Source organism: Colias philodice, chromosome 3, assembly GCF_061535455.1.
Source record: "Colias philodice isolate Cphi_HAF_F1 chromosome 3, ilColPhil1 Martin Lab GWU primary, whole genome shotgun sequence".
In the NCBI taxonomy this organism is placed as follows: Eukaryota; Metazoa; Arthropoda; class Insecta; order Lepidoptera; family Pieridae; genus Colias; species Colias philodice.
Window position 1 is genome coordinate 11,205,625 of NC_143088.1, and position 18,308 is coordinate 11,223,932.

The 18,308-nt window shown below is 33.5% G+C and overlaps 1 protein-coding gene across 1 annotated transcript; it reads left to right on the top strand.

Moving 5' to 3' along the window:
• Positions 1-83: 83 nt before the first annotated feature.
• Positions 84-16,995, top strand: LOC149490035 (uncharacterized). Its single transcript, XM_089714854.1, has 3 exons — positions 84-428; positions 7,777-7,950; positions 15,658-16,995. Exons 1-3 carry the CDS (start codon positions 362-364, stop codon positions 15,744-15,746), a joined length of 330 nt encoding a protein of 109 aa, XP_089570980.1. The 5' UTR covers positions 84-361; the 3' UTR covers positions 15,747-16,995.
• Positions 16,996-18,308: the final 1,313 nt, after the last annotated feature.

Sequence of the window (18,308 nt, forward strand, 5' to 3'; positions counted from 1 at the left end):
GCAAGATGTCCTCAGATTAATTTCCATATTAAGAATAAAACAGATGTCAAAATCAGACAGCTGTGATTGTGATTGAAATTTGAAACAGTTCTAAATCGCAATGTGTAAAAGGCTGTCATAGTTTTTCTTCAAATCGTAGTTCTGTGCTTCTTTGTCTAATAATTCTTGTGTATATTTATTAAAATAGAAAACTGAATTATTTTAAAATATAAAGTGGCCTTATTAAACATATAAACGCGGCGTTATCGTCAAAAACAATCGATATTCAAAATTTGTTCCACATTGTGAGTGCATTGTCCAAGAAGTGAATTGTTTTTTAGATTTCACGGTAATATTTTAGCGCTTCTTTTAATTATTTAAAATGTCTGGAGTGCGTGTCGGTCGTGTGCCTAAGCGCAGAAGAGCGAATCGTGCCAAGACGCGGTCAGGTAAGCGAAGGCCCGCATGAGGTGTCTTTGCTACCGCTGTTCAAAAGTGCGGGGTTTGAAATTCGCTTGGAGTTCTTTAGAATAGCTGCTTGTACCAAACATTCAAAGTACCGTCAAACTGACTTAAAAATACTAAAATAGAGCTGAAAATGTTTTATTTATTTGATCAAGTAAAATCTGTTGTATTTATCTTGATTTTTAAATAAAATACGTACACATATTTTAGTTGCGCGTGTATATCATCAAAAACATTCAATTATTTTATTTTGCAATTATAAAAAAAACAGTTAGATATTTATCTATCAAGAAGATATTGGTATATAGAGGCTATCTATGTCATATAACATGTTACTGAGCACATTTATCATTAGCGTTGGTGTATAATAATAAACATAAACAATGTATATACATACCTACAGTCATAAAACCTATTATAAAATTTTAGTGGCAGTTGGTTGAACATTTATAACCCATTAGTTCCATTTACATAATGTATGTTAGTCTGACCTCAATGATTTTCTTGTATGTAACATAGTGTCATTATGATGCATTGTAATGCATAATGTTCCCGTCCGACTAGGGCCCTTCCGGCCTCCTCCACTCAAGCGACAGCCCAAGCCGAGGTTCGAGATCCCTGTCAAAGGGGGACGCCCTTGCGCATGTCGCTACCAGGGTGAACCTTCAGTTCACCCACGCATCCGCGTTAAAATGTAGAAGCCTTCTGGCTAACATTGAGAAACACCTCGAACAAAAAAAAAATGCATAATGTTCGGGAATGAAACAACTCCATAACTATTAAACTATGTAAACATTGTATAGTATAGAATGTAACATGTAAAATATATTATATACAGTTTAAACACATCTTCAATGCATATATTGTCATGGAATCTTGTTTATTATGCAAAAACATAGCCATATGCATAATATTGTTAATAATATTTAGTTTTACATTTTTGATACTTTGTTTTCCACCTATAGCCAATTGAGTTTTATATGCTTGATATTTTCATGAAGAGATACAATCAGGTGACCCGTTTGCTAAAAACATAATCCAACTTTGAGTAACAATAACATCAGTTAATTATTTATAAGCTAAAGCATATTCTCACATTAAGTACATCATTAAAATTAGATAATCATTTTTAAACACAAATTACTCACAACATTTAACATAAGTGAGATCGAACTTATAACCTTTGGCAGGATTTTCAAGGTCAAAACATCTGCAGCTATATTTAATACTGTGCCGCGCGGTTTCTCCTGTGTGGCTTCGCTCCTGTTGGTGCGTGATGATATAGCCTATAGCCTTCCTCGGTAAATGGGCTATCTAACACTGAAACAATTTTTCAAATCGGACCAGTAGTTCCTGAGATTAACGCTTTCAAACAAACATACAAACAAACAAACTCTTCAGCTTTATAATATCAGTATAGATTCTCTATAAAAGAATCTTCGCACATTAAGTCAGTTTAACGGTACCTTAATCTATTAAAACTGATTTGCGTTACTGGTGTACTAACAAAGTGATTGCATTGATACAGAATGCTAAGGTGCATGAATAGAGTGATGATCACATAACCATCTGGACACAACGGTTGCAAGGGAGGACTTCTTGGAATGAAATGGTATATATCCATTTTATCGCTCTTTACTATTGCACAAGAATGAGGCAATACATGTACTTTTTTAAAATTTACTAGAAACTTTATATTTTGGATGTATTTTTTAATAAGATTAATATATTTTTTTATGCGTTATGATAGCATAACCCATATTATAATATATAGTTATGTTTTTATCTAATGAAAATGACCATGAAATGGTCCTTCAATCCGGATCTCATTTGATATAAATACATAAAAGAAAAATAAACACAACTCAATACTATTGCAAAATATTTCACCATTATTATGGTATGATAAAATAAAAATTCTGTAAAGATTGTAAATATGTATGGCCTCATTTTTGTATTTTTTCCGTAGTATAGTAGTATGGATTGTGTTTTTTATAGGTTTAAATTCTAACTATTCTATTATTACCTGACAACTTTATATTCATTATCTGTATTCTATGCTGATAAATATTTGAGAGTGATTGGCTTTAAATTTGTTTCACTGCATGGTGTTTTTTAGATGGTATTCATTATATTGATTTTTTCCATTCATCTACATTCTAGTCAATTTATTCTATGGGAAACAACTCAATTTTTCAGTGACACAATTTTTAACACAGCTTTTAATCATAGTTTAGAGGTGAAAAGGCAAGGTAGTAGAAGAAAAAATGTTTTTGCATTTGTACCATACTTTTTTACTCAAATATTATAGATTACGAAACTCTTTCAGGAAAAAATTGATTGTAACATTGTAATTGTAATTTGAAACCCCCCCATGCACTTGATAACATCATTATACAATTTCGTTTAATTTATTTCCACTCAACATTGTGAATATCAAGTCATTGAGATATGACGACGCGGTTGGCGCAGTGGTAAAGTAACTGCCTACTGAGCCGACGGTCCCGGGTTCGATCCCCGGTCAGGGCAAATATTTGTGTGATGAACTCAATTATTTGTTCTTGGGTCTGGGTGTTATTATCTATATATGTATTTATTAAATATTATATTTACCGTCGCCTAGTACCCACAACACAAGCCTTAATTGAGCTTACTGTGGGACTAGGTCGATTTGTGTAATAATGTCCTATAATATTTATTTATTTTTATTTATTTTATTATTTCCTCATCTCGCCTTTTGTTAAATTGTGAAAAGCTTACTTAAGCTGTAGTACGCCTAATTAGTACAAGAATAATTAACTACTGGCAATTATTTTACACAAGCTTTATTCTGCGTAAAACTGAAACAACGTCTTATTATATTCTAAGTGCCTGTTATTATGGTATATGGTGTGGATTACTTTAATGTAACGCTAAACCATAAGTCTGTGGTTAATTTTTCACTTCGTTTTTTTTTTATTTTGTGAAGGTACATATCGATTCCGAAAATTTTTATTTGTAGCTTTCTATATCTTTCTTTCTTTGTACCAGTTAACTACAATGTAACATTTTTTATTCCCTTTTTAACATAATATCGCTAGTTTTGCGCCCACGAATACGCTTATCACTTCTAAGGGCACTTCTAAGGGGCGAGTAGCAGTTATCCATAAGAATTGCCATGCCCTAATTCACTCGATTTTGTTTTCGGGACAATGGTGCCGACAAGGGTAACTTGAACGCAATTTCGTCAATATTTTTATTTTTCACTACATATTTTCCAATTTTCCCCATACGAGAGTCGAGAGGTTCAAGATAAATAGTTAGGTATATTTTTTTCGTTAATCGGTTAAATGATTCAGCAATTTAACAACCAAACTTGCGTGGGAAATAATTAGTATTTTGTATGAATTCTTCTAAAATACTTTAATATAATAATTGCCCTTTATTTTATTAACGACAGCATAAAGTAACGTTATAAATTGTTCATGTTTATATGTTGTTACCGCTACCTAAAATAATATAGGTACGTGTCGTGCGTCAAACGGAAAATTGCCATAAATAATTTAATTAGATATGGTTCACTTTAATATCGCCCAGGGCAGGCTTATCTATTTCTTTTTACGTCATTATTGTAGATGCACGACACCTTTATTAACTTAGAGCGGTATACTTTGATGTAAATAAATATTGTGAACATTAAAACTTAATGATTTATTGAACTCTAACTATTTAATAACTCTATTATTTACACATATCCACTCAATATATTATACTAGCAATGCCCTGCGGTTTCACCCGCATAGATAGCGATATCGTGACAGTGAAAAGTCTACTATAGGTCGGACTATAGGTTTAATTTTTGGACAAAGCTAGTCGTCCGCTAAACGGATGAATAAAATAAATTAGTCGTCCGATTACCGGATGAATAAAATAATTTAATCGTCCGATAACATCTATTTATCTATATAGTTAGGTTATCGGGGTTTCTTTAGAGAACTGCCGCACGTATTATAGGTTTTTTGTGGAGGGAGGAGGGGGGAGGAGGGCACACGTAGGTATTTGATTTTTTTTTGCGCGTCGACGGAGCCCCGCTTCGCGGGGCTCCTATTTCTGTGTAGTTTTTTTTTTAAGAAACCTAACCTAACCTAAACTTGATTTTTTTTTGCGCGTCGACGGAGCCCCGCTTCGCGGGGCTCCTATTTCTGTTTAGTTTTTTTTTTTAAGAAACCTAACCTAACCTAACCTAACGGCTAACCTAACCTAGACTTGATTATTTTTTTGCGCGTCGACGGAGCCCCGCTTCGCGGGGCTCCTATTTCTGTGTAGTTTTTTTTTAAGAAACCTAACCTAACCTAACCTAAGGGCTAACCTAACCTAAACTTGATTTTTTTTTGCGCGTCGACGGAGCCCCGCTTCGCGGGGCTCCTATTTCTGTGTAGTTTTTTTTTTAAGAAACCTAACCTAACCTAACCTAAAGGCTAACCTAACCTAAACCTAACCTAACGAATTAAGGGCGAATATCTCGGCCATTTTTGATTTTAGAGAAAAGTTGTTCCTATAAAACATGCTTATATTAGCGTAATCTTTACGATAAAACAATAATAAATAGGTGTTATAATGACACCAACTCCATTAAAAATTTTCTAAGTCCTGCGCCCCCTTTGCTTTAGTCCAACCCAACTAGCTTTAGTGTTAAAGGGTTATCTATTAATCCGAATAATCGGACGATTAAATTATTTTATTCATCCGGTAATCGGACGATTAAATTATTTTATTCATCCGGTAATCGGACGACTAATTTATTTTATTCATCCGTTTAGCGGACGACTAGACACTTCGTTAATTTTTAATCACATGAAAATCACTTTCACCCCGTCCCGCACTACGCCTGCTCATTATACCTACTATTTTCTGTAGATTGACACTTTTAAAAATTCGTTATATCTTTTGAATGGAATATCCATTTTTTTTTAAATTAAAAAGTATTTTGCTGGTATTGAAACAGTCTATAATAAATCATTTAATGGGATAAGGATTAATATAATTATGTGTATGGATAACATGGTTTGATTACTGTCGGCACTTCTATTTACTTTGAAAACGTAAAAAAGTTGTTGTAGTAACGTAACTACTGAAGATGGACATATGTTATCGCGGACTTTCTTGTAGATATTGATCCATTCTATAATACCGCAGAAAATTTTTTTGTTCTATCTTCAATAGATTCCGCAGCGCACGCGATGACAGCATTTTCATTAAGGAATTTTTTACACCTTGGGTTACATTATTGGATTTTTGGTAAGGATCTCTAATTTTTTTGAAAATGCAATATAGCCTTTATTGCTCAGTGAAGATGCAGCTTTCTAATGGTGAAAGAATTTTTGAAATCGGTCCAGTAGTTTATGCGTGAAAACCATACATACATACATACATACTTACATAATTACAAACTTTTCCTCTTTATAATATTAGTATAGATGTACATACCTAGGTATATCGTAAAGAGGATAGAGAGGATTATCCGCAATATTTTGGGATGTCAGTTCTGAAAATATATTTTAACGTTTTTTCCTTCAACATAGGTTGTATTTATCCTCATTTCATATATATAATATATCTAACGATCCAATTAACTACTGCTAAGTTCTGTAGGATCTTTGTTTGTTTATGTTCAGAGTTTTCCAAAAATGGCGCGTTTAATAGGTCAAGGTGACCCATTTATTTAATCGACCATGATTCCATAGCAGTCAAAATAGTCTGAGAAGTATCGTCAGAACCCTCTTAACTGTAGAAATTCCATAAGGGCGGGGTTATATAAAAGTAATTGGTTTTGTTCCCGAAACTTTTATTAAGTTCAGTCATAGTTAGTGCAATATAACATATAGTGAAAGTAATTCGAAATAATTTATCGTACTGATGTAGCTTTAAATAAGAAACAAAAAATCGTTGTTTATGCTCCTCCTGAAAGACCTCAAAGTAGAATAACTTGTTTTTTATTCATGACATTAATAAACCTATTCGTTATCATCTCGGCATTATTGAAATACTAAATTGGAATTGTTGATTGAAGCTTGATATTTTCTAAAAGCTAAATTATACGAAAGTAGGCCAAGAGTTATCGCACTCGTTAATAATTAACTGTATTGTGTGTCAACGAGTATAAAATATATAGGCATAGCGATGAGATAATAGGAATGGCAAAACTTACTTTAAATCTACCTATACCGTGGTATCAAAATATGGTTTATTCAGTCTACGCAATTGACTTGGCAGTGGGTAAGGAATATACCAGTTTAATTTAATTTCAAGGATATACGAAATCAAATAATATTAACCTCTGATACTTACTTTGAAATCGATAAAGACACGGAAGTAAAAATAAGAAAGTACGGGAAGTGGAGATGTATAATAATTTGCGTCAATACCAACAGATAGTGAGCACTGATAAATAATTTGACAAGATCAATGACGTAAAGCTTATAGCTGTAGTGCACGAAATATGTTTACATCCTGAGTCGAGTAGTGGTCGAGTGTCGTAAAGTATTGAAGTTCTGCTGTTTATCTACATACTGGATCATTCTTGGATATTGACAACAACTTTATTGAGATTAAAATGATAAATGTTCCATTTATTTGCACTCGCATAGAGTTGTTGCTGAGGTTGCAAAACTAATTCGTAAATTTTACAAAATTATTGAAATTGTAAGCTACAAAATGGGCTGAGGAAATGCTGACGTATTTATTCTGACGTAATAAGAAGCTCAACTCAACTCGGTTTGCTCAGGAGCTAAAAGTTAGATCAACAATAATTTTCTTTATTAGGTTCCATAAAAAAAAATCCCAAGAATACTGGAATAATAATTCCTACTTCTTGGCAAAAACATACCGCATTTCTTTTGTTTTAAAATTTAAATGTTTTGTCTAAGATAAAGGAAACATCTTGAAGCGTTCACGTATTATAACGAATTCTTTAAAATGAACTATCGTGCCAACATTATTTTTGAGGTCGTCGTCTATGCATTTATTGAGACCATTAACCTTCTCTGAACATAATATCTCTTCACAAAACGTTTTAATGCTATACCTAACTGTTGAATTGAAATTCTGGCTGAATTTATGCTTAGACAATTTGCTTTGTTCCATTAATAAATACGGTTAGTCTTTACTGTAGTCGGTTTTTAATTTACCTTTCACCGTCCGTCTCGTTTATTGTAAGTAATTTCAAAGCGTATAAAATAGAAAATGCATTACACAATTACATACACAACACATTCATATTATCATGGTGGTAGCGGCAGATTTTATTTCAGTGCACGCATCAGATACGTCTATCAAGAGCCCCCTATGTTTCAGTGTTGAGAATGATGGCAATCATGCAGGACAGGAACAGTGAGGAGGTACCGCGGGAGTTCCTCGAAACTGGCCGGACGGGGCGACGGAACGCCATGCCCGACATCCTGCATCCGCAAGGCGCTGAGATGACCACAGCGGATCTGCCCTCGAGGTTACAGAACCTCGTCACTACGGGTAAGTTGTATACCATCGAAAATTGTGTGCACTATTGTGGTGGTATGTAAACAGTCAGTCAGTCGTAGAAAAGGATCATAATTCATACATTTACATTATAGTGTCTATTTCTCTAATATTTTCTTGGAAGTGAATTTTTTAGTGAGAAGTATCAAAGTCAGTTATTGTTTTTTATCAAACGATACTTATTTCGGGAATAAATTTCAAGCTGAAGAGACGACTTGTAAATTGTAATATTCTGATACAAGAATTATTCCGTTTCTTATTGCTCGATCTACATTTCAAGAAACTTTTCCGTTAATAATATTAAATGGATTTAATAATGTAATATATATATTGACGTAGTAAATACGTGGGACGTAGGCGTGTACGACGCGACGTTCACGAGTCCGGAGAGGTGAATAAACTTCTCATCAATTTTGTCATTGGAACAGGCGAAAAAAGAGCCAATTCCCAAAAGAATCTGAGATAAAAACTCAGTACTATAGGTACTATGTACAAAAATTCGCAACATACATTTTAATGTTTTAATACTATTTAATATAATTGGGGTCACATAACTGTTGGTTTTTAAAATGGTTTAAATATAATAATTAATTTCACATTTGATGAAGTTACGCTTGGTGAGCTATGTATGTCCGTTGCAGTTTTATGAATACATTAATTTATTTTCTAGTTCATTTTAGAATGCTTTCGCACAAAAACGGAGAGCTTATGAAGATATTCCTGTCTGTCGTTGCCTTTAAATAATATCTGTACCTATATGAATTTGTACCGTGATATGCAGTCGAATGTTATTTCGTATTCATTGGAGTTTGTTGTCGCTTTTATCATGCATTTTTTCAATACTTTACCTTGTTATTGTATTTTTTTAGGGACAATTTTTCCATTATGTTTTCGATTTTCCTTCCTGTCCGTATACTATTTGTATTCCGTCGAACAGGGTTGAAACAAAATACTCTTGGACTTGGAGTAACCTGATAAATTCGTTATGTTGCTATTAGGAATTATATTCCATTTTGTATATAATCCAATCAAAATTATTTTCTTTCTAATAGGAGATTTTTTATTGGAAAAATTTCCATAGAAGACCCATAGCTGCCGTGGGTTATGTTGAACTTCTACCCACATCATCATCATTAAATGATTGAACTGAAAGTTTTGCCTAAATATCCATGATCTATCGACCTATTGCCAATCTAACTACGTTGCGTGTATTTGACAAGCAGTTTAATTAAAACAAACAACGTTATCTACAATTAATTGCCCTACCTATATATTGGAAGGTGTGTACTCCTGACTAAATACGCCACAGTACATTTACAGTGACCTTGTATCACTGTCTATAGTGGAGTACTTACATGCTATAGGTATTGTTGGAAACTCTAAACCGTAAAGCCGGTGACGCAAATTACACGGTGTAACTGCTTTAAGTCGCCTGTTTTATTTATGAGTATGCTGAACAGCATTTACTGTCATTACGGCATTTCAAATGATTGGCGTATCGAAAGCTATACTGAAATTCTTCAGTCTTTCAAACTGTTCTTTTCTTACATTATGTTTTGGTAGTGTAGGCCCTTCAAAATATCTCTAATAGTACCTTACTCGAACTAAGTACCTATTACGGGAAGTTATTTGTGCTACTTGATAAAGTTAATTGTAGTTTTTAGAGGTTACCAGAAGATAATGTTATATAGGGTGTCCCAACAAGAACGCAAGATTTAAATTTGACATAAAACGCAGATATTAAAAAGAAGATTGTGAAAACTATATTATATCGTAAAGTAGACAAGATGAGGTTATGTTTGGAACAACACATCAGGGAGATGGCCGCCGCGGCTTTGCTGGCACATACGCGATCTTTTAATGAAATTTTCAATGACCGTTTTACATAAATGCTGTGGTATTTCATTAATACAGCGTCCAATTTCGTCTTTTAAGGCTTGAGTCGTCGTTGGCTTATTTGCATAAACCATCAATTTCAAAAAACCCCTAAATCGCATGATCTAGGTGGCCAATTATGGTCCCCAAAGCGTGAAATATCACGACCGAGAAATGACTGATGCAGCAATTGTATTGTTTCTCTGGCTGTATGACATGTGGCGCCGTCTTGTTGAAACCACATCCCCTCCAGCATGCAAGACGCAAATTTTTCGTCAAAATTCGCTGCATAGTTTATTCCGAAACACCAATTTTTGGAGCTTGGTGTTGAATTGAGATGGATGGAGTTTGAGCGATATCATCACGTACAGCTGCGATATTTTCGGTTGATCAACCTGGTCGAAGGCGCGTTGTTGTCATTACATCACTAACAGACCCAGTTACAACAAATTTTTCCATAAATCTCTTCTAAAAAAAAATAACACTTGTTGAAATGTCAAACAATGACACTTTGAATGGCGCCAAATTTAAATCTTGCGTTCTTGTTGGGACATCCTATACAAGGATTCTTTTTATATTATTTAGATGTCGTGCGAAATTCACACTAAAGTTACGATACTGAGAATCTTGCCATCTATACTTTTACGAATAAATAGGATTGGGATAGGGATTCATTATTTGGTATGAACAACAGTTCATAACAATGTATAGGCAAATATGAAATGTAAAGCCAAAGGGGATTACTCAGTCACTTTCGGGCGATAACACGAGCTAATCCACATCCACCGACGATCTCTTATTATAAAAATATATAAAGGATAGAAGAAAGCATAAAATAAAATATCATCGATGATCGATTAGTTATCAAAGTTCTTTGTGTCAAATATGATTACAGTTCAGTTGAAGCAATTCCCTTTCATACAATATGTTCAATAGTCCTCGATTCATTTCTAACAACGTAATAACTAAAGTAATATATAGGAGTCGTGTTTTCCAATCCCATTGGTCTTGTCGTCTCACAATAGAATTGCCTTTCAAATTATAAATAGACTCGCCGCTCGAACGTAATTCATCGTAATTGATTTAATCTTTCTTAATTAACAGAGAAGCAATAAAAACAATGTCTCTGTGGCTACTGTTTGTTTCAATTAGTATCGACTTGTGGACTCCTCAATGAGATTAAGGGCCGATTCTTCAATGCTTGGATAAAACTTATTCGTCGAATAATGTATAAAACTACCATTTTAAAAACGTATTCTAATTGCCCGTATTTGACAGTTTACGTGACATTTTAATATTATCGTGTAATACTTTATTTGACGGATAAGTTTTATCCAAGCATTGAAAAATCGGCCCTTAGAAAAACAATCAAACCGTATTAAAATATGTATATTATTTATATTTTATAGTTCTGAGTTACAAAGTGAAAGCCATGAAAGGACGGACCTATTCATTATTTCTACGGTCTGACTTTAGTTTGACATTGCTCATAAAAAAATCGGATATGTAATGAATTTATTCAGTAAATTACCAGCATTGTTATCTGTTTATTTCCTTTTTTAAAACCAGATGTTTTTAATTTACTTATCGAAACCTAAACACCTTTGCCTGAATAATCCGTAGTTAGTTTAGTAAGAATATCAGACAATCACCATCTCCTCAGTCAGATTTCTCATTGTTAAAAATAATAATCATTGCAGCTATAGCATGTCTTTATTTATTTATTTAACAGCAGTGAAGACATATTCTTTGATCTACTGATTTGACTCTAGTCTGTTATTAAGAATCTTCTGAGACCTTAACCACTTGTATGAAACACATCTATAATGAAAAACAATGCACCGGTCCGTGTTGTTCATCGACCAGTGACTGATAGTGAATAGCCGCACTGATTATTGATTATTCACGGTGATTGCTTCAAAATTAGATCCAACCGGATGGTTGGCTGAAACATCATTATGTCCCTTACTGTAATATTTAAATATAAAAAGTGTTCCGCTTTCACGTCGTCGCGTCGCGGGATTTCATGAATTTTATCATAGAAATGGATGATCTCACAGAGACCAATGTAAATTATTCCATATTGAAAAATAAACCTTGAAAATTTCAATGGACGAGAAATCGCCACGCAATAGCGTCTAATGTAAGCAAATACTCGCTCCGAAAGCTGTTGTTTTATTCAGGAGGACAAGTCGGTAGTTTATAGTATACTGTCCCTTTTATCGATATTATGCTCATGTAACAGAAAAAGAAAGATACCTCTTCTGATTTAATAAATGTGCTACTCGATAGGAGTTTGTACATACTTAGCTTAGTCATTTGGTCAAACATATTAACATAACTATGAATAGATTTTGCTAAGTGTTGAAGATTAAAAAGTGAAGTCCCATGTCCCCTAGTGGGGTAAGGGGCAGATGCATTATATATCTGTTTCTTTAGACCTACTGTGTCCTGCCAGACCGAGACATTTTTTTTCTTTGTCTCCACCGGGAATCGAACCCAGGACCCCTCGGTTTTACGCTCACGCGTCAACCACTGTACCAAGGAGGCGGTCAAAGATTTGCTTACTCATAATTATCTTTTTTACAGTCTCACAAAAGTGATGGCAATATTGTAATTATACACATGTCAAAAAATATCAGGAAAAAATACATCTTATCCTTTTCTTGACGTCAACCGTACGTCATCACATATGATTATTGATTACTGCCCTGTGTTACTGCCATTTACCGTGGTTGGTTAGTCGTCTGCACGATATTGCCTATTTGGCAATGCAAGCATGTCATGCGCTTACATGATTTGTCATGCGGCATGACTGAACCGAACTAAATGATCATGCCTGCATTTCAGTCATACTTGTAAGATAGAAAACAGAAAGGTCAATCAGCTATCAGCTATTTGATGAGCAGTTTACGTAGCGTTTACCTTGAATGTTGATCTAAACATTCTAAATGATCATATATCTATGACACGTAACTCATGTTATGCTGCATTACCCTCATCTTTGCTAGTTTAAGATCTGGTTATATTTACTTAGGTAACTTCTAATATCAACAAAATAACATAAGAAATACTTCTAAAAAGTAACTCTGTCATTTTATATAAGAGTGGGTTGATGTCCCATTTCTTTGATCAATCATAGCTAGGTCACAGTTATTAAGTTCATGTCAAAGCATCAATCAAATTACGACATTTTGCCTTTCACGGGTCATGAGGCTCTATATTTTTTTGAATATATTCCTATGCTAGCCTGATGGTATGTTAAAAATGAGGGCACGTGAAGCAGTTTTCTTGATAATTTGTTCTCTCAATTTTAATTTTCATTATATCTGTTTAATGTTCATTACATTTGTTCTCTCAATTTTAATTTTCATTACATTTTCATTACATTAAAACTGAAAAATTAAGATTAATTTTTTTTCTACGTATTTTTACAGGATAAAAAGTATCCTATTTTACGCCCAGGATAATAAGGTATAATTATACCAAGTTTCATCGAAATCGAACCGTTAGTTTTCACGTGATGTCTTTTTTGTCTGTCTGTCTGTCTGTATAGACAGACAGACAGACAGACAAAAATTTTTTTAATCACATATTTGGGTTTGGTATCGATCCAGTAACACCCCCTGCTATTTATTTTTTCAATATTTTCAATGTACAGAATTAACCCTTCTACAGATTTATTATATGTATAGATTTGATTTGATATCATGAACTAGAGGCTAAATCAGTGATGACTCGACCATGTTGCCACTCCTGTAATTTCAGTTATACGTGTTGTGTGTTTGCATATTTACAATACTCCGCAATGCACGTACAATGAACTTTTATCGTTTATTTGCTATGGCAGATATTATCATCGCGTGACACGCTCTAATCTTAATCCCATTGTTGAATCGCACGACTGATTATTATAACAAATACAAATACTTACTGTGCTGTATACTTAAATTCCTTCGTTTCATGAGAATATTTTATTTAAATATACATTTTTGCCAAATTATTTGGTAACTGTGAACCAGAATCCCGGTTTGGGAACCGTATCATTGTTAATTCAATAAATAAGAAGTCCTTGCCTACTCTGATGTTTCTCTTATAAAATAACGTCTGATAATAGGTATATTCAGAAAGTTTCTTTGAAGATGAAGTCTTGTGGCTAATATAATTACATTTGTTAAAAACAGATCACGCAGGCCGCATATGTCGCGCGGACTATCAAAAGCAGTTTAGATATTTTAGATAGCCGAGAACTTTTTAAATTTTCAGGCCTAAGATCCTTCCTCTAAAAATAACGAAAAAAAAGTATACTGAAACTATAGAGCTGTTCACATGTGATGTCGTGGCCGAGAGAAATACATGATCAGAGGAAAAGATCATGATGAGAGGTCAGCATGATGTTTAAATTTCCTATATCTTGTACGTTAAGGATGAATGGATGGATGGAGTATATGATAAGGAATCCAGAGATAGATATTAAAAGGGGAAATAAAGAATAAGAAAAAATGTGACATACTAAATGTAGGTAGTTGTATAAAACCAACTTGAATACTACCTAATGGAAATTGCTCAAGACGAATTACTGTTTTTATTCAATTTGAATAATGACAATTACTGTTGGAGACAAATTGCCGTCTCAATCCAACTTAAAAACGGATCCCAAGGAGATGGAAAACACCGGTGACACCTTTCTCGCTATCCAGATGTAATTAAGCCGACCCCACGCTGATAAGAACCGCTACTTATCTCCTTGACGCAATCGAGTGTCATATGTAATCGCTAATAGCCAATAAGCTGATTATACCCTGTATTGATTAATCATGTGACTTACATAAATACTTCATTATCGGCTTTACGAGTCCTTAACGTGGACTGATATTAGCTCTTATTGACGTATTTCATAGTGGTGGCCGTAAACATGTCAGCAGTTTGTATAGATCTAAGATGATGAATGTGAGTGACTCATGGTTCATTAATATTTATGGCATTCCAGTCCTGTCGTAGTCTTCTAGGTATGCGGAGTTAATTGTGTGTTTCGCTCGTTCTGAGTGATATTTGCATTTTCGAGCGTATTTAGACTGAGACTAACTTGTCTTTAGGCCGAGTGATTGTCGTAGAAACTTGAAATCAAGAAAAACATTTTACACAGTTCTTAGGGAATTTTCACTCAATTTGTACATATGTATAAATATCCACACAAGATGAATAATATACAAATTACGTTACATTAAATAAGTAAGCCGCTGTCGCCGCTCATGAAAAATCGTTTCTATGATCGCATTTGTTTCCATTATTGCACGCCTCATAAGCGAAGCGTTGAGGTGGGTACTACTGTCACTTCGCGCAAAACATCTGATTTTTCAAACTTAAAATGTCTTTATGTATCATACATTGCACTTGTAAGATAATACATACACACACATATTAAGAAAAAACACTATTTTTAACGTTCATGATATTTTTGATGTCATTTTTGTTATTTAAACTAGTTAAAAAACAGTTTAAAAAAGTTCTGTCTTGGACGTCCGTGTGTCTGTATGTGCGGATCCTTTTTCTTGTTAACACGATAGCGACCGAAATACTTTACTAATCGAGTCTTTTTTTTTCTCTTACGCTTGAGTATGCTCAGGAATAGAACCCTTTCATTTTTCAGGGTCTGATTCGATGTGGTTTAATTGTTATTAAATAAACAAAAATAATAATTAATAAATATTTATTAAAAAAAAATTATGAGGCGTGCACTTTTGGATTTTCCAAATTATTTCTAATATTGACCCTGATTAAAATATTATGATCTCAGTAAATAATGCAATTATTTAATTATTTCAGACCCCGACAACCCCCAGCCGGGTCCTTCAAAAGCGGACCTAGAACCGAACAAAGTCGACGAAGCGACAGCTAAAAAGGACTGCAGTTGAGCTAACTATCGCAGTCCACAGGACTACACTGGACTTGCCCAAAGCTTGTAATCTCAATTAACATAGTATTACTAAGCAATCATGTAGCCCCCCACCTTAAGGATTAGACGTAGCTAGTGTAGACATAGACTTGTCGATTTTGTGTTTTGAGGCTGTCGAAATCAGTGCGTATTGGTTTTGTATTTAAGTAGGTATGTATGTTGTATGCGTTTAAATGTACGCATATTGTTGGACAATATTCGTCATTTTTTTTACTTATGCGTTAAAGTTTTTAACCGTACATATAACTGCATGTTGCCAGAAAAGTTTATTTATTATTTAACTTCAGATTTTTTTTTTCTTTTGAATATTTTTGTTAAAGTTATTGACGGTAGAATTAAAACAAATGACAGCTATGTTGGTACTTGGTGTAACAAATAAATAGTACAAATATTTTAATCGATGTTTCTTTCAAATTAAACATGTAAAGCAATTATAAATTAATTGTATTGTGATATATTTGAATTGTTCCTATAAAGTTTCAAGTTTAATTAATAAATAATAACTTATATTGTACATAGTGAAAAGTGAGTGTTTTCTACTTAGATGTTGACAGTTTTTATTTAATAAAATTTTGTATTTATTAGAATTTAATTGAGTTCCATTGTGATACTTGATTGTTTTTAATTTATATATTTATATGAATGTTAACAATAGGTAGGGATACATTTAAATTTATTTTTTAACGGAATCTGATTGTTACAAGAAAATTATTTGAAATTGTAATACCCAAGTGCTTTGTGCTTTAATACAGCATTTTTCCGTTAAATTTTTCTAGTGATCATTTATTCTCATTGTAATATAAAAATGTGAAGGTAGTCGTAACCTTAGGAGTTAAATTTTTATATAATACCCCAACTCCTTATAAATACGTAATAATTACTATGATAGTCATCTAGTGTGTATTATCTATTCATAAATGTAGTTAGTTATTTGAGTGTCTCGAATTTGTATATTTTTGCATATAATGTGATTGGAGGAGCGCCAATTACAAATGTGAAGCAATTTGTACTTGATATCAATGGCTTATGAAAGTTTATTTTAGAATTGCACAAAGTTTGGCACATTTACATCTGTGTTTGTATGTTTTATTGTATTTTTATACATCCTCACTGTACCTAAAGTACACCATTGCATTGTTAGTGTGACAGTGTTCAAACGTTTCGTACAAATTTTTATTGTTCTTGTTCGATTGTCAGTTAGGAAAATTATTTTTATCTGGTGGCACAGAATACATAATAGTATCTAAACGCTACAGATCGGATACTCTCCGCCTCCCGCCAAAATTAAACACTTACCTCACCCCGCACGATCACGCTTTAAATGGCCCGCATTTTTCCGTAAGGACGATACGCAACGAAGATTGACAACATTAATCAAATTGACTTAAAGTAATTTTATTATTTTAGATTTGTGATTATCGTTTTTCGTAGAAAATGGTTAGATATTGTGCTGTTTACGGATATGTATTTCATCAGAAAAACGTGAATTTCTTTACGCTAGTCAATTAATGTGCGAACCCTAAAGCGTTAACACACACATTTGCACTCTACAGTGTGACTGTCAAAACGATAATTTTGTATGGAGTGTCCGGGGTGTGCTGGTGGTAAAATGACCTTTTTAGGGTTCCGTAGCCAAAATGGCAAAAACGGAACCCTTATAGTTTCGTCATGTCCGTCTGTCCGTCTGTCCGTCTGTCCGTCTGTCACAGCCGATTTACTCGGAAACTATAAGTACTACAGTGATGAAATTTGATGGGAATATGTGTTGTATGAACCGCTACAAAAATATGACACTAAATAGTAAAAAAAAGAATTGGGGGTGGGGCCCCCCATACATGTAACTGAGGGATGAAATTTTTTTTTTCGATGTACATACCCGTGTGGGGTATCAATGGAAAGGTCTTTTAAAATGATATAAAGTTTTCTAAAAAACATTTTTCTTAAAGTGAACGGTTTTTGAGATATCAGCTCTCAAAGTCGTAAAAAGTATGTCCCCCCCCCTCTATTTTTATAACTACGGGGTATAAAATTCTAAAAAAAATAGAGGTGATGCATGCTAATTAACTCTTTCAACGATTTTTGGTTTGATCAAAGTATCTCTTATAGTTTTTGAGATAGGTTGATTTAACTGTAATTTATTATATTTGCTGCTACGGAACCCTTTGTGCGCGAGCCCGACTCGCACTTGGCCGGTTTTTTTTTTACTTATCAAGATTGTAAGTGAAATATTTTGAGAGATCTTTTAGAAAAAGAACGTAACTTTATACTTGTATTTCAATTTAAATAGACATGTCATTCCGAATCGTTTATCTTGTATCTACAGATAATAACAGCGTCTATAGAAATATAGATAGTTAGTTGTTGTCATCATTGTAACTACGTAACTAATGTTTGATATCTATCTAAAAATACTCGAAACTAAAGATATGATTTCTATCAATAAAATACTAAAAATCAAACAAGACGTTGACTCTAATCTTGGTGTTGCTATTAAAATTTTTATTTTGACATAATTAAAAAT